At 40.2% G+C, this 18,684-nt stretch overlaps 1 protein-coding gene across 4 annotated transcripts in view; it reads left to right on the top strand.

The window, feature by feature from the left end:
* Positions 1-18,684, top strand: part of spire1b (spire-type actin nucleation factor 1b) — a 42,697-nt gene that overhangs the window by 7,698 nt on the left and 16,315 nt on the right. For all 4 annotated transcript variants that reach the window (XM_034611225.1, XM_034611226.1, XM_034611224.1 and 1 more), the window contains exons 3-4: positions 10,617-10,853; positions 13,567-13,692. In XM_034611225.1, coding sequence (XP_034467116.1) covers positions 10,617-10,853; positions 13,567-13,692 — 363 coding nt within the window. The remainder of the gene's footprint in view (positions 1-10,616; positions 10,854-13,566; positions 13,693-18,684) is intronic.

The raw sequence follows: 18,684 nt of genomic DNA, 5'->3' as shown, positions 1-18,684 counted from the left end.
ACTGGTGTTGTAGCTCATGAAAACAGGATTTTAAAGAATTTTGTAGATGGAATTAGTTTTTCTGCAGGCATCTTTGCGGTGTTACTCTGGTGTGTGTGTATCACTATCGCAGTCAAATTATGTGGACTTGTCTTCCTTATAATGTAAATCATAAAATTATAAGGTGAAGACGTGTTTTAAGGTTATGGTTAGGTTAAGTTAAGGTTAAGTTAGGTTTGGTTAAGGTTAGGTTAGGTTTAGTTAAGGTTAGGTTAGGGAGACACAACTGTATGTGTTTACTTGTGTGTGTGTGTGTGTGTGTGTGTGTCTGTGTGTGACATTTTGCACACTAACTGAGGATCTGTTCCCAGTTCATTAGAGACAGTGTGCAGTCACTTTCAGGGACTTTTGGAGTTGGATTGCTGTGTTATATAGAGCTGCAATAACAGATGGACAGTCAGTGAATAACTCAAGCATGCACTCTCACAAACAGGCACACACACACACACACACACACACACACACACACACACACACACACACACACACACACACACACACACACACACACACAGTCAAGGCAGAGAATGTAAAAACTGTATGGATAAATCCCTTCTAAGCAGCTTTGCAGCAGGAATGAGTTCTCACAATACAGTGTGTTACAGACAGGCTGACAAAACTACTGGCCACGTTTTCGAGCTGCTTGGTGCTGACAGCTTTAAATCCCACAGCAGAGTATTAGCTCAATATAGGCTTGAATCCCAGCCTATGCCGAAGTGTCCTTGGGCAATCGTCAGCTAAATGACATGTAATGTAATGTAATGTAACATAATGTAACACACAGTGTGCAATCAGCTCACAGCTGAATGACCAGAAACACGTTTGTAGTCATAACTGACACACATCTGCACATGGTTTCAGACAACAAATACTCTGGCGAATTATGTGACTGTGAATGTCAGATGATGCCTGTTTTCACCAGAGCCAATGAACCGAGCTCCTGCTGGCACTGCAAGCTAACTGCATAAAGCAGTAGTAAAATAATCATACAGCTAATTTCACTGGAGTTCCCTGATATTTGTTCTTTGTTCGGTTTTATATGTAATCACTTAGATATCCATCCATCCATTATCTATACCACTTATCCTTTGAGGGTCATGGGGGAGCTGGCATTGGGTGAGAGGCAGGGTATGTCCTGGACAGGATGTGAGTACCTGGAAAAAACCCACGCAGACACGGGGAGAACATGTACACTCCACACAGAAAGACCCTGGCCGAACCGAAATTCCAACCACCCTCACTCAGATATGACAATTTTTATCTTGACCTACACATTCTTTACCTCAGCAAAGGAGGTTCTGTTTTAATTGCTGGTGGTAACTGTGGCTCAGGAGGTAGAGGGTCATTCAATAACCATGAGGTAGGTGGTTCGAGCCCCTGTTCCTTTAGTCCCTCAGTCCAAGTGTACTTGGGTTAAAGACTTGAAGACTATGAATTTGCGTATAAATGAATGTTACTTGTACTGTGTAGTGCTTGAAATGGTCAATAAGACTATAAAATAAATACTGTCCATCGACCACTGCTGTTTGTCTGTCTGTTTGCAGTTTGTTACCTTTAGCCTCAGCTTACTCTCAAGTTCGTCCTGTATCATTGATTACAAGCCCAAAACACTTGATGGCGCTCAGGTGCACAGTTATGCCCCTAAGATCCGCTGGTGGCCACTAACACCTGCTAACATCTACTGGTAGTTGGTAACCTAAATTGTTCAGAAGACCTTCAAACATACAAGGGATATTTAACATCTTGCCCTATGTTCTCAATGCAGGATTATGCAAAAATGACCCAACCAATTTTTATTGAAACTTGGTGGAAGGGTGGGGTGTAGGCCTGAAGAACCCTTTAACTTTTGGAGTGGAGTTAATTAATGCTAGGGTTGGTAATCCTGGAAAAGCTAGCAAGAGCAGGCTACACTATGAAGAAAATGCGACTGATTCAACACACCCCCACCCACCCCCAAATCACAACGCCACCCCTTAAAGGGATTCTTTTCACTTTCTTCAAACTTTGCAAGATTGGTGAATTTATTTATTTCTGCCATTTTCTGCAATTTTCCAGGGAATAATTCATGGATCCTTATTCTTGTTGAAAAAATAAAATAATCTGGCATATTTAGACTGATATGTGTGTTCACTTTGGTGTGGATTGATTGAATTTAGTTCTCTTGAGTTCTATTCTAGTTTTCTCTTGCTCAAGCTTTCTTGATTAACCCTGTGCCCATGCTAGCTTGACCACCTGGTCCTGTGATGTGGTGTAACCTCAGAAATGTGTGGATTAGGCTTCATCACATTCCCCTCTGTCAAAGTTTAACTGGGCGTGCTCTTAACGGCTTTGAAGTTTGGAAGGGGATTAGGAGTTCAACATCACATCTAGTGTTGAATGTAAACAGAACATTCACTCTGGAATGTCTGGTGGGTGGCTCTGCTCAGCTGATGTGATGCTCATTTGCCTTATGATTTCTGTACAGTGTGTGTGAAAGAAAAAAATTGAAAAAGAGGTCATAAGAGATAAAATCAGAGTACAGAAGTGGATAAAATGTACGTGTCCTGGTTCAAGTGTTCCCTCTGTTCTGTATGTGAAGTCATGTGGGGTCCAGCAGAGAACAAACCAAAGCAGCCGCACTCAGTCATAAGACAGTCAGAGGTCAAAGCAGTGGAGCCAGGCATAAGAATCTGAGAGGAATTTCCTCAGCGATTCTTTGTGCCTGAGAGGAAATAATCCACGCTTGTTACTCTCTTACAGTGAGTCAACTCACAATATGAAGCTGTGTCACAAAGGGAATGTTTTTGCATAAACTGTACTGTCAGTCCACATTAGCCAGTCAGTTCCTTGGCATCAATTTACAAAAGGAACTAATGTAATCAATTGTAAGCCGGACATGTTGATTTCATGGTAACATCATTCCCATGTCTGTCACCTTTTTGACATTATGTCATTGGTACATTTTTCAGATGTGGATTTGTGAATTCTCCAATATTGTAGCAACTATTGTCCATAAAAAATGAAAAAGATGCAGCTAAACAAGCTCCTTACTGTGATGGGTTCAAGATGCATTTTGTGGCTTAAACTTAAAGCTAAATGTGAAGGTCAACAGGAAATGTTGGAGCTCTACTCCCATCTTTGTCTAGATCCCGCCAAACAAGTTGAACAGGTACAAAATAAAACTGAAACCACACCCCTTTCCACCCTTACCTGCAAGTCATAATAAAATAAATATCTGCAGCCGAAAATAAACAATTATAAACACCAGCTAAATATTACCATCAGGCATTCAGATGGAACAGCTGCGGTTTTCTAAAATTGTAGATGTCATTGAAATTTTTTTTTTTTAATACAGTGTGTGATCAGAAACGTAGTGAAGATGACTTTACAACTTTCAGCTCAACATTTAGAGCAAGAGGGCAGACGCTTTGCTTTCAAGTACCAGAGAGTTTCTTTAATTTTTTAAGCTATGATAGTGTTTTTACATCATGTAGAGTGTATCACAAGTTTCCACATTCTGGGCTCACCACCACAGTCCACTGGCCATTGCCATTCAGCGGAGCATTTCTCAGATTCCTTGTATGCTTTTCATATTCTTATTTTATTAGTTTTATATATTGAAAAATGTCAACAATTCTATTCAAAAGAATGATTCAACATCTTGGTTAAAATGCTTATTTGCCTTCTTGCAGAGAGTTGGATGAAAAGATTGATACCACTCAGGCAACTTACTTATCAAGCATATGAAAGACTGGAAACAGACACATAACCTGCAACCCCCCGAAATTCAAAACTCCACCGCCCAGTGCATCCAGAGCTCACAGAGCTCACAGATCTACCATTTATCTTGTTTGTTTGAGCCATACAAAACTGATATACACAAATGACAAATTGTGTTGATTTTTTTTGTATGGGTTATGGCATGCTCTTTCATACCAAATTCAGCGGGTATACGCAGGTTTTTACAAATGATTGACTCTCTACCACTTGCCAGTAGAGGTGTTTGCCTGTCTGTTTTTTCCTGAGTCATGCTCGACGTAACAAAAGGGCTCTCTCACCTCCCCGTCTTGCCTGTGTTGCATTTTGCACAAGATGAAGAAAAATTGCAGAAAAACAAAACTACGAATACATAAACATTCATTGATATTTATGCACCAACGCCTGGAAGTTCAATGCCCATTTTAATATTGTGCAGGAAAAGGTGCTGCGTCAGTGTCTACACTGCCAAACTGAAGAAGAAGCTAGTACACCCAGGTGTCAGCCGATAAAATCCTTTTTCTACCACAGAGTCATTTGACCAGGGAGTAAATGTCGATCAAATCCATTCCCATTGCAGACAGAAGCCAGATGTTAGTGGGTGTAAGGTTTTTTGACCGGTAGTAAAAGGGGGTGTAGTCACCATGAGGCAACTAGCCGAGAGCCCAGAAAATCCCTGTTAGCTTGTTGTTTGACAGATACTACTGCACTGATTAAAGTAACTGCATTAGATGTATTAAGCTGTCAAATTTAGAGATGCTTGTCGGCAGATTGTTTTCCACAGAGCCTCCCTGTGGAAAATAATCTGCTTTACTCCAGCATGAAGACTTGAAACAACTAGACTCAGTTTTCATATTTACCGTATACACATAAACGTGGTGTCAATCTTCTCATTCTACATTTACTACTCTAACTCTCAAAAAAGCAAATAACCATCTTTTCCAATATGTCAGACTTACTGTACCTTCAAAGAAGTAGATGCAACTTTGAGTGGATACTAAGACTAGCTTCAGTCTGTTTCAGTTTATTTATAAGGAGTTAAAGTGAGTTGTGCATCTCCATGAAGAGGCTATAAAAAATCAAACTGCTTGTTGGTGTCACATTTAGAAACCCTGGATGTGTTGTAAAGAAGTACAATGAAACGACATCAGCTGAACTGGCTGTAATCCTAGAGTCTGCTGTTAGTGGTAAAAAAGGTGCAATAAATAATGTTTTGTAAAAACATAATTCATAATATACAAGCTTAAAAGGATTGTAATCTACAGTGGGGAGGTACAATTCCACTTAGCTCTGTCCCTGTTTACTCTCCCTGCCATAACCCGATCCCTGTGGGTCCACTAGGGAGGAAATATAAATGTTTTAAATCCACTCATTGCTTCAACAAACCTTTAATTCCAAGCCCTTTGAGCAGATTGTGGTAATTCCCTGCTGGTTGGTTAACAGTGATAGATGGAAGTCTTTTGCAAACAAGAGAGATTTATGAAATTTCAGTTAGTGTTTAGTTAGTACAACAGGCGCTGGGATTTGGTGTGTTAAAATCACACAAAGCTACATTACTAAAAGGTGTGTAAGAGCTGGTGTCTTTGTCTGAGACTGTAGACTTTAAATAAAGATGGACGACATGACAGCTCCTCAAAAGTGAAGCCTAAATATCTTCATCGCCACCATAAACCCTGCCTCCTCCGTGTTAGTGGAAGGGAAATAGGCCAAACAAAAAAGTGAAAGTACATATACATTTTTTTCCCCCCAAAGATGGTTTCTGTCATATAAGGGAGTTCTTATATATCACTTCCAAGTGTTGATGTTTCTGATAACTTTGGTTTTGATTAGTCTTTTGATACTATAATAACTAAATTAAATGTCATGATTGACAGGTGAGACTGACTCGTGATTGGCCGCGTGTGTATATCCGCAGGACACCACGGCTCCATCCCAAAATCAATACTATACTATGCATCCAAGTTGAGCACAAGATGGCAGCACCTGTATCGAGGATATTTTGGGTTCATTTTTGTACAGTGGGAGGAAGTAGAGATGCTTCGTCCAGCCTTATTTACAAAGTTTGCATATACATTACATTTTGCTTTTTTTGTGAAGAGCAAACATAAACATACTGTATGTTAATAAATCAATCAATCAATTTTTAATGATATAGCCCAAATTCACAAATCTTGTCTCATAGGGCTTTAACAAGGTGTGACATCCTCTGTCCTTAACCCTCAACAAGAGTAAGGAAAAACTACTAAAAAAACCTTATTAACAGGGGAAAAAATGTAGAAACCTCAGAGAGAGAGCCACATGTGAGGGATCTGTCTCCCAGCACATCAACAAAATAACAATATTTACAACATTGATGAGTAAATAAATGCAGAGGTGTATCATGATCCATGATCCAGATCTCAAAATCCACCATCACAATCCACCACCACAATCAGCTGCCATCACGATCCACGATCCAAGATCGGGATCTATGAGAGCTTTAGAAGTGTGGGTATCTTAGGAGGCAATCCAGCTGTTTCCCCCTATTCCAGTCGTTGTGCTTAGCTAAACAAATGAGCTGCTGGCTCTATCGTCATAAGCTATACCTAAAACATGAGGGTGGTACCCAGCTTTTCCTCTAAATGTCACTTATAGATCATGTGGTTGATGGGATATTGAAGTAATAGATACCTCTGGTTGCAGTTGAATATTGGGCGTACCACTGTAGAAAAGTGTATGTTGTAAACAGTGAATACGTAGACACCTCACCCAGAGGACCCTATTACCTAATTTGAAATGTTCATAACTAGGACAAAGGCTGGATGTTACATGTGTTCTTGTCAACTTGAGGCTCTGCTGTCATATTATATCCTGCTGGTGTGCAGCTCTGATACCTCAGGTGTGATACAGTTACTGTTGAATGCTGTAATGAAATGCTACCCCGCCTCAATCAGAAACCGACACCTGAAAACAACATTCATGTGTCCCTTTATGACTGACTACACTTTCCTATGTAAAAGACTTCACTGTCAGTAGATAGTAGACGTGCACATGGATCAGGTTGTAGGTTGCAGCGATAGGCCCTGAATGAGATATAGTGTTGTCTTTGTGTGTAACTGAGGAAGATTCTTCTGGCAGCACTGTAGGCAGGTACTGCTGGCGTAGTATGTATCCACTGCTGCAACGCCCAGTGACCTCACACGGGCATTAGGAAACGTTTTGTTGGTTTTAACAAGATCTGACTATGAACCTAATCTGATTTATCATGAAGCAACTGTCATTGAGACTAATGTAAAGTTCAAGTGAGGTTAAAAGTGACTCTTTGTTCGTCACAATGCTTTTTATTTTATCCCTTTGACCAGCTCCCCTCCTCGCTGTGGCAGGAATGCTGAAACATAAGCCAAGCTGTTTGATGTTGCTATTGCCGCTGATGATCTCCTTTGTTCTTCATCTTCATCCTCTTCTTCTCCCCACCCCTTCCTCTCCTCCATCTCATCCTTCTGCTTGGTCGCCTGTAGGCCTGCAGGCCCATGGGAACGAGGCAGGCTCATTTTAAAGAAGAAAGGAGACGTGTGTTACAGCCGGATGTCTCATAGTCACAGAGACTGGAATCAGTCATAGTTTGCAGTCATTTATTTGTGAAGAATGTGGAAGAAATGACTTCCCCAGACTTAAGAGAAGGCAGCTACATCGACATAACCAATAGAATTAATTAAAGCATGGTGCGTGACCTTTATGGAAGCACACACAGTGGGAAAATTGAGACAGTTTTTGTTGCGTTGTATCTGTAACAAAATTGAAAAATATCTGACCTTGGTCAATAATCTTCATTAATATACAGTATAAAGTAGTAGTAGTAGTAGTAGTAGTAGTAGTAGTAGTCTATGCATTATCAAAATGTAGTGGAAAATGCTCATCTTCCCAGGATAAAGGTTATGTGCTAAAAAGTCTTGTTTTGTCTGCACAGTCCAAAGCCAAAGGATATTGTGAAACATTTGTTTAATTCAAAGATGACAAAGAAAACATCTGTAAGAGAAATTTAAGTAAAGCGATTAGATACAATGGATCCTCCTGTTGCATTTATTCTCTGTAAAAAAAATATTGTAATTGGTGGCCTGCCATATATAACAAAAAATAAAAACCTAACCTTTCTTCCCTCAGAAAAAAATGTAAATTGAAAAAATTGTCAGACTCTTCTGCTACAGCATTTCCTTTTCCCTTTAATCTCTATTTGCAGATTAGATACTGTTTTGACTAGATTCTCTAAGCAGTTTAGAATAACTTGTAAATCTGCAGATAAGAAACAGGAGCTTGAACATCCACATATTTAACACATAAAACTATTAGCTGCTGAGCAGGGAAGCACAATACACAGAATCATCCTCCACAACACGCGTCACCTGCTGTCTGCTGAAGAGCTGCTCAGCAACAGCCTGAGATTAGCAAATCCCAGGAGGAGTGGGTTTTCATGTGCATGTGTGTTTGTGTGTGTCTGCATGGTGTGATATATTACTCAGACAAAGAGGTTGCAGCCACCCCCCCCTGAGGAAACCCAGCTCTTACACACTGATGGGGGAGAGGACGAATCTCTCATATAACCCCTCCTCTCACCATAAGCATCCATTGATATGCTCTTGATCTTCATGTCCGGACACACACACACACACACACACACACACACACACACACACACACACACACACACACACACACACACACACACACACACACACACACACACACACACACACACACACACACACACACACACACACACACACACACACTGTTGGTTTGATGTCTCACCTCTACCTGCCTGCTCTGACCTCTCTGATCTATTCACGGACTCTCAACAGCATCTCATTCACTGATTCTTTTTTTTGGTCTCCAGAAACACTTCTGATCCTCATATTACTAACCTCCGTACTGCAGCCCCTCATTCCCCCTTCTCACAGGCTTCTTCTCTCTCAGTACTGTCTCCCTCCTTCTTACTCTTTTCTCCGTGCTCAGGGCTGCAGAATAATCCCCTGTGAGATTTCTCACTCTCGTCTTTAGTCTTGGCTTTGGCCTTGCTGCCTTTGTCCACCGTGACTCTCCAGTCGCTGGTCAGACTGGGAGCTATAAGTACAGCATCTCCGGACGTCTCCTGGTTGTACTGAAAGCACTAAGGTTTGGTGTTGATGTGCTCGTGAAAAGCTCTTTGTGAGAGACCATCAGACTCACATGTTTCATTTCCCAGACTTTTTACCACAAAGATAACTGAAATGCTGTTGCTTAGCAGACTCGTGGATGTTAAAACAGCATGTTTTCCTTCTTTTTTGGATAATGGATTCCTTTATTTTTGACCAATAAAAAGTTTGGGCCACTGAGGGGATGTTGGGGGGAGGATCTGGATAGTCTTTTCAGCCAAATGACAAATGCATGTTTATCTGCAAATGAAAAAGCCTCATAGTGGCTTTTTTTGTTGTTGTAGTTTTTCCTTACTCTTGTTGAGGGTTAAGAACAGAGGATGTCACACCTTGTTAAAGCCCTATGAGACAAATTGTGATTTGTGAATATGGGCTATACAAATAAAATTTGATTGATTGATTGATTTAGTAATTGTCTTGGTGAGGTATAAATTGAGAAGTATCTGAGAAGTATAAAGTCAGGTGTCGTACAAAGTCCTCGAAGAACGGTTCGTCAGAACATTGGACTGACCTCTGTTTGTTTTGCTACTGATAGGAACGCTATCAATTGTATCTGGAGGGGGAAACAACCTATATGTTCGCTTGTACAACTTGTTTCCCTAAAGCCCAGGCATTGGCATAACCAAGTGGTTATTAGTGCAGCCATGATGGATATCCCTTAACCCAAGTATTTATGTTAACCCAACATAAGAAACCAGGATCCTTCCCAAAACCTAACTTAAACTGGTTTGTGCCTAAACCTATAAACAAACTATAGCAATGTTGTTATTGTATAAAATGTTTAAAAGCTTCTCATCCTATCGAGAGTGATGTCAGTTTGTCAGCTACCAACACAGATATTATCCAAAAGATCGATTAGTGCAGGTTTAAATCTGCTCAAAAATGTCCTTGTGGTGATCCACAAATTCATTGTTAATTATGTTCCTGTTACTCTTGTTTGTTGGTTTGGATCCTGCTGCTGTGGCGCGGTTTACGTTTGTCTGCATATTCTGAATTCTTCCATGCTGTGAAAGATTTATCTGCACAGAGACATGTATGACGTGATGATAGCGTTTTCTTTTATGCGTCAGTTAATCACAAGATCAACTATCAATAATATGCTCCCAGGGTCAGCCTGTCAAAGGCCAGCTATTGTGCATGTGTAGTGAGTTTGTGTGTGTGTGTTTGTGTATTAATAGAGGATGGAGTATGCTCCTAAAAGTTTGAGTCACGAGGTTTCCATGTCACAACTGTTCAGCTCACACAAAATATGGTCAGATTACATAACAAAGACACAAATCCATATTTTTTCAGGGAGATAAAGTTCAAAGAAAGTCAAAGTGTGTATTCTATAGATAGATATACTAGAAGTATTGTTTGTTCAATGAGCGTATGTCAATTTTCATGGATTTTACTATTTTTTTTTACAATCAAGAACATACCTGATAATTATCAACTTTTAATAGTTACAAATGGAAACCTACAGAAATTAGTGTGTGTGTGTGTGTGTGTGTGTGTGTGTGTGTGTGTGTGTGTGTGTGTGTGTGTGTGTGTGTGTGTGTGTGTGTGTGTGTGTGTGTGTGTGTGTGTGTGTGTGTGTGTGTGTGTGTGTGTGTATGCAAAACTGAAACAGTCTGTATAAGCATGAGTGCAGATCACTTGAAGATTTTTTGTTTGTCTTGTGTTCCCTCTCAGGTGATTGAGTCTTTGGGCATCATGATCTACAAGGCTCTGGACTACGGACTAAAGGAGAATGAAGAGAGGGAGCTCAGTCCTCCTCTGGAGCAGCTCATCGACCTCATGACCAACATTGGCGAGGCCACAAAGGACGCCTGCCCTGATGAAGGTTATGAGGCCACAGAGGAGGAGGACGAGGCAGAGGATGATCCTGATAGTGTCTACACTGTTCATGGTTACAGAGATATCCTCAAGGTAGGTACCATAGCTGAGGAAGGGACTGTGGTTGTCTTTTCTATGGTTGTCAGTTGTTTTTTCAATCACTCTCACTCTCCCTGCTCTCATCAGCCTGTTTTAATAAAGAAACATGCAGATATCTTCAGAGAAAGAGCTCAGATAACCTCACTGCACACTGCCAGCCAAACACTTAACTTAAAAACAGGAAGCAGCAACTAGCTGGCAATTATATAGTGAAACACATATACCGTTATTACACTAAAATTAGCGGGTATATGCAGGTTTTTTAATCGTGGCTAAACTGAAAAAAAGAGGCAATTTACTCCTTTCCCATTGCCATTCCCATTGTTCATTCTTGGGGAGTCATGTATGACGTAAGGAACACACTAGAAACTGGTAAGTTCTCTCACCTCGCTGTCTCACAGTGTTGCATTTTGTGCAAAATCTCTATTAGATGTTTTTCCCAAGATGGCAAAAACAAAGTACACGAACAATCATGGCTATTACCGTGCCCATGACCGGAAGCTGAATGCATGTCATAACGTCATGCAGAGTCATTTGACCAAGGAGGGACCGGTGATTGTATCCATTCTCACTGCAGATAAAAGCTGGATGTCAGTGGATGTTGATGGGTTTTTTGACCAGTGGCAAAGGGGCTTTATAAATACTTGGTTTTGCAATCACATACTCAATCTAGATCTTGAAAAGCTGAAGCGCCAGATGGTAGAGACAAAAATGGAGCGAAAAGCAAATAAAGAATCCTAACTGCCCATGAATGATAATGATGCTCCATGTTTTCTGGATGTGTGAACAAGAAATAGCCATAGCAGCTTAATAAGACGATAATATCAATAAATATGTGTTAACTTAGCATACAAGAGGTTATTGATTCAACAATAGAGCCAATAAAAAGGTCATCAGAATACACAGTATATATCTGCCTCCCATCTCAGGTTGGCAGTCAGATCCAGCAAAGGGTTCCGAAAAAATAAACACAGAGGCAGAAACAAGGTCAAAGATAAAATACAAAACTTGGTCAAAGACTCGCGGGGGAATAAACACTAGGAAAATCTCATGTCCACACGCATACAGCATTTTAAGACAATAACACTTTTACAAACACCTTCCAAAGTGCAGTTTTTTTAAATCTCCAGTTTCTGTGTTATCATGTTTAGATGTAAAACGGGCCATTTGTCATCCATTTTTTTAAACTGAGAGGAAAATATCCGTAAAAAAAATATCTGTAGTAGGGTAGACAAGGCCCTAATACTCAACTGAACTAAACATAGGTGAACTAATCAAGATGGGCAGCTAATCAGCGAAAGAGGGAAATCAGACAAAGACAGGAAGTAAAGTAAGAGACACACAAGGAGATTATAAATCCAAAATGAACATCAAAATTATAATTGAAAAATTATTCCATGCTGCACAAAGTTGTTCTGTCTATTCAAAGGTAAGACATGGCATTAATTTGAACAGTAAACTGTACATTTTAGCTGTAAAATTAAAGTGTAGTGAAGTTAATGGAAAAACAGTTGCTGAGGGACCTTAATCCACTGATGGATTCCAGGAACCAATCAAGTCAGCAGGTTGACTGTTCAGGAAATGTCAGTGAGAAAATGTTGAACATGACTCTGAACAGTGAACCCTGAACCTGCTTCATCCTCGCCACGAGTCACGTGTCTCTGTTGTCCAATGGAGCATAGACTCACTGTGTCAGTCCTCACACGGCCTCATACTGTTTACATAATGACCACGTACCCGGTCACACAAACAAATACACACCATTGCTGCTCTCCAAGGAGATGTATCAGAGCAGCGTGGCAATCTGGCCGGGGCAATGGCAACCAGCTGTCACTTTAAATAGTCTCCTCTGTCCATTCACTCCCTGTGCTTCCTGAGTTTACCCTTTGTCCTACTGTATTGACCCCAGTTGACATAGAATAACTCATATTTAAAACACATAATTAACCATATTTATCAGTGCCACATTTATTTCTGTCTGAAATGAACAAAGATAACACTTTCATTTACCCTGCATGCAACATTTTCCCACACTTATGAGAGTAGAGATTTTTTCTGTTATTTTCTGTGTTTAGTCAACTTCTCTCTAGCTGGAATGCAGTCTAGACAAATGGCATGCCAAGCATTAACCACAGTGTACCTTCTGCACCCCTGAGAGACACTAGGCATATTCTGTCATTGTGTGTGTGTGTGTGTGTGTGTGTGTGTGTGTGTGTGTGTGCGTGTTCATGTGGCAGCAGGATGGCTGACCTCGGGCATAGCTGTTTTGTGAATTGTAATCCACAGTCAAAGGCTGTTGTTTACCAATGTCTGCAAATGTGTTTGGATATTTTTTGTTTTCATGCAGTGTCCCTGAGAACAATCACAGGCCGAATCATCAGCACTGATAGTTAACTTAACAAATAAAATCCTCAACTTGGCAACATGTCAGAGCATTAGTCAGCACTATATCACATCATACACTTAGAAAGCTGCACAGAGAGAATTGAAAAAAGCTCTGTGGTCATTGAACATGGCTGCCAGATGGTGCTATATACATTTAATGATGGTATACATGGATATTGATGTAGCCATTCATTTCTGTGCATTGCATCGCACATTGTGAATTTTCCTCCATCACTTCTGCATCAAGTTTATTAGAAATGCAGCTGTGACCCATGTAATTTAAATGTCTCCCCCTCTGTACTTCACTGTCTCTCCCCTATAGCTGTGTACGACTCATCTACCCAGCCTATCAGACGCCCCCAGTCACTACCAGGCAGTGTGTCGGGCTCTGTATACAGAAACCAGGGAGCTGCACACTTTTCTGGAGAAGATCAGGAGTGCCAAAGAGGTGGGTGCTTATCATCATCATCGTCATCAGGGCTGCGGACTCGTTGAGCTCATTTTTGTTGCTGTTTAGTTGCACATTACACAGCAGATACAGAAAAAAAACATTTTTGTAGTATGGTGAATGCATAAGCTCTTTTTTTTTACAGTACCAGTTTTATCACAACCCAAACAGACTGGATGTTGGGCTCCCCTTTAGTCAAGGGTTACAACATGATCACTGACCTTTGTGCTGCCCATGAAGGACATATTGAGGCATCACTTTTAGCACTGTGACCGTACATGCCCCACACACCCCACTGATCAACATGACTTTCTCTCTTTGTGTGTACCCTGACAGAGGCAAAGTCAGAACTAGTTTATATTCCAAAAAAACACTGAATATCTATTTGGCAAAGAATCACATTGTTACCCCGCCAAGAAGGTTACGTTTTCACCCCTGTTGGTTACTGGTAAGCAAAATAATGTAAAAAAAAAATCTGGAAAAATTACTATGAAATTTGGTGGAATGATGTAGTATCGGTCAAAGAAGAACCCATTAAATGTTGTCACAGATCCGAATCAGGGAGCAAAATCCAGGAATTTTGTATCGCTTTCTTCAACATTGTCGATCATTCAGCATGTTTAAAGATTTTCCAGGGAATAAATCATGGATATTTATTTTTTAAAAAGTCAGACATATTTCTGTGTGTAGAATTTGGTGCAGCTAGATTGAATTAAAGGGGAATGTTGGACTTTGAATGCCATTCTAATGATTCTCTCTTTCAAATGTTACTAGTTGTAAAAGACATAGTTAACATACATATTTATAGTATTTTATTATTCTTATGCTGAAAATAGTTTTCACATAATGCCTTTAACAAAGATAATAGCTCTTATGTAATAAATATAAACCAGTTCAGCCGACTATATTTGCATGTTGTCAGTTTTCTCTTTGCCTGGTTATTAAAGGTTCAAGTGAGGAAACCAGCAGAGCATGACAGTCACATCTGAGTGAGCTACAGTATCTTTCCTGTTCCAGCAGTAAACCATCACTTACAGTGGAAGGACTGAATAGTAGCATGAAATAGGCATGGACATAACAGAGACATATTAAGATCGCAGTCAGAACAGCCGTGTTTCCACTGTGAAAGAGATGATTCAGAAAGTCATCCATGGTGATGACTGTAGATAAATACGAGAATGGACAATGGGGAAATTCCATATTATTCATGCTATGTCACGCTAACTCCCATCTTTCCCTAACACCTTATTCTTATGTAAAAACTCCTTTTTATACAAATAATCAACTCCTTCAATCATTAAAACATACTGTTTGATTTAATCAAGACAATCTAACCCCTTTAATCTCTGCATTCAATTCCTCAAAGGTCCATTCATTGGCAGGATGGGGGTCTGGCCACTTTAATGAACTTTACAAAGGCCCCAGTCAGGGGCATGAGAACATTTATGTACTGAATAAAAGCAAAAGAATAGAGCAAAACAATGATTACATATGGAGCTGTTCAGGCCAGGACTCTGATCATGTGACAGAATTTTGGTGCTGATTGGACAATGCACAGTGGAGTTATGATAACTTCATCTGCTTTGGCGAAGGATCAACCTTCGCCGCACCTCAATGTTTACACGGTTTGAGGAAATGTCACAATTCTGACCATGGTCTTATGACTTGTTTGACCTCATTTGAGCTGTATATTGTAAAGCAGCCAGGAGCAGTGCGTCAAAATATAAAACATGTCACTTCCTGTGGCCAGCAGATGGCGCTGTAATGATGAGTCAATATTGACATATGGATCTGTTCAGGGCAGGAATGTGATCGTGTGAAAGAGGTTTGAGGCTGATTGGACAATGCACAGAAGAGTTATAATAATTGTCCTGTTTCACAGTGAATTAATTTTGTTCTTCAAGTCTTTAAACACATCCCAGCAGAGCTTCTCGAGATTTGTTGATTTTTATTATCTCTAAGTGCAGAGCTTGATCTGCTTCTTTGCCTTCTCTTCCAGATTTCTGATAATGTCGAAATCTGTTGGAAAAATGGCAATGGTGTGTCTTCCACAAGGCAAGGTCAAAGGCATTGCCTTTAATCCATCAATCCTTTAATCCATTAGCAATTTAATCCGTTTAAGTTGCTTTATTTGCGTATATATAGTGTAATATGGTTGTAATATGTATTAATAAAGACAACTTGACGGTCTTAAAGGAAAACAGGGAACGAAGGAGACACAGTAGAAGGACATATATAATTGGATCAGACAATTTGATACGTTTATTCAAATAAGAATTGGGACAGCTTTATCAAGAAGGTATATGGTGGCAAATGGTATTCCTCAGGGCAGTGTCATTAGTCCAATATTGTTTTCCATTATGATTAATGATGTGTTCTCTCAAGTTCAGGGTGATATGGGGCGGTCCCTCTTTGCTAATGATAGAGCCTTGTGGAAAAGGGGAAGGAATATTCATCATATTATGGGAGAAAATACAAGATGCAATTCATGTGGTAGAAAATGGTTATTTATATTCATGGGGTTTCAAGTTCTCAGTGTAAAAAACTAAAGCATTAGTGTTCACTGGAAAGAGAGGATTGATACACAGCTTGGTATGTATAGACAAAGAATAGAGCTTTGCATGCGTTTTGTGCACCGCAGGAAGGATAAACGCTTCACTTCCTGTGTCCGCCGAACCACGCCCACTAATCACGCATTAAGGTCCACGCCATTAAGTGCAGACCACAGTGAAAATTTGATGGAAATCAAATTAAAGTTGTAAAACTAGGCTAACTTCCTGTTGCCAGGAGGTGGTGCTATCACTATCACTACATACAGACTAATAGATCTGTTGAGGTTCGGGACTCTGATCATAGGGGAGAATTTTGGCGCCGGTTGGACAATGCACAGTGGAGTTAAAAAAATTGTCCTGTTTCACAGTGAATTAATTTTGTTCTTCAAACTTTGCTTTCGTCAAAGAAATTGCAGCAATTACAGCATTGCAGACCTTTGGCATTCTAGCTGTTAATTTGTTGAGGTAATCTGTAGAAATGTCACCCCACGCTTCCTGAAGCACCTCCCACAAGTTGGATTGGCTTGATGGGCACTTCTTGCATACCATACGGTCAAGCTGCTCCCACAACAGCTCAATGGGGTTGAGATCTGGTGACTGCGCTGGCCACTCCATTACAGACAGCATACCAGCTGCCTGCTTCTTCCCTAAATAGTTCTTGCATAATTTGGAGGTGTGCTTTGGGTCGTTGTTCTGTTGTAGGAGGAAATTGGCTCCAATCAAGCGCTGTCCACAGGGTATGGCATGGCGTTGCAAAATGGAATGATAGCCTTCCTTATTTAAAATCCCTTTTACCTTGTACAAATCTCCCACTTTACCAGCACCAAAGCAGCCCCAGACCATCACATTACCTCCACCATGCTTGACAGATGGCGTCAGGCACTCTTCCAGCATCTTTTCACCTGTTCTGCGTCTCACAAATGTTCTTCTGTGTGATCCAAACACCTCAAACTTTGATTCGTCTGTCCATAACACTTTTTTCCAATCTTCCTCTGTCCAATGTCTGTGTTCTTTTGCCCATATCAATCTTTTCTTTTTATTGGCCAGTCTCAGATATGGCTTTTTCTTTGCCACTCTGCCTAGAAGGCCAGCATCCCGGAGTCGCCTCTTCACTGTAGACGTTGACACTGGCGTTTTGGGGGTACCATTTAAAGAAGCTGCCAGTTGAGGACCTGTGAGGCGTCTATTTCTCAAACTAGAGACTCTAATATACTTGTCTTCTTGCTGAGTTGTGCACCGGGGCCTCCCACTTCTCTTTCTACTCTGGTTAGAGCCCGTTTGTGCTGTTCTCTGAAGGGAGTAGTACACACCGTTGTAGGAAATTTTCAGTTTCTTCGCAATTTCTCGCATGGAATAGCCTTCATTTCTAAGAACAAGAATAGACTGGCGAGTTTCACATGAAAGTTCTCTTTTTCTGGCCATTTTGAGAGTATAATCGAACCCACAAATGTGATGCTCCAGATACTCAACTAGCTCAAAGGAAGGCCAGTTTTATAGCTTCTCTCACCAGCAAAACAGTTTTCAGCTGTGCTAACATAATTGCACAAGGGTTTTCAAGGGTTTTCTAATCATCCATTAGTCTTCTAAGGCGATTAGCAAACACAATGTACCATTAGAACACTGGAGTGATAGTTGCTGGAAATGGGCCTCTATACACCTATGTAGATATTTCATTAAAAACCAGACGTTTCCACCTAGAATAGTCATTTACCACATTAACAATGTATAGAGTGTATGTCTGATTAATTTAATGTTATCTTCATTGAAAAAAACAGTGCTTTTCTTTGAAAAATAAGGAAATTTCTAAGTGACCCGAAACTTTTGAACGGTAGTGTATATATATATATTCTCCTCAAACCCATTCATGTTTCCTACAGTGGGAGAGAGGGGCAGAAACGGTGTAGGGTATCTTGATTTTTCTTTTGGCTGGGAGGGTTTTCCGACTTATTTCTAGTAGTGGTACCAACTACTTGTGTTACCCAAATATACAAATTATGTCAATTTAACACAGTTTTTAGTTTTGACTCAATATTCTCTCTTAGTCGTGAGAGGGAATCAAAGAAAAATATTTTTAAAATGTACATAGGTTCTGCCCTCCCTCACTGCCCCAACAGTTTATGTACGGACCTCACAATCAAAGATCAAATATAAAGGATTACATTTTTTGCATTTTTGTAAACATCATGAAACAGGTAATGCTCTCTCCTTATACAACATTTGCTCACCTATCACAACAGTTACAACAGATTAAAGAGATCTAACATAGCAAACGTAACTCAATAGTTCATATTCAACTAAAGGAGCTAGATAATTACTTTCCGCAGAGATTTGTGATTAACAGAGACAAACTGCACAAACTCACTTTCATGCTTCATTTGCTGTTAATGGTGATTAAAGACTTAATGTCTATTTAAACTTTTGCATCTTAAACATTGCTTTC

This window comes from Hippoglossus hippoglossus, chromosome 16, assembly GCF_009819705.1.
Source record: "Hippoglossus hippoglossus isolate fHipHip1 chromosome 16, fHipHip1.pri, whole genome shotgun sequence".
Taxonomy (NCBI): Eukaryota; Metazoa; Chordata; class Actinopteri; order Pleuronectiformes; family Pleuronectidae; genus Hippoglossus; species Hippoglossus hippoglossus.
This window is presented reverse-complemented; position numbering and strand designations above follow the sequence as displayed.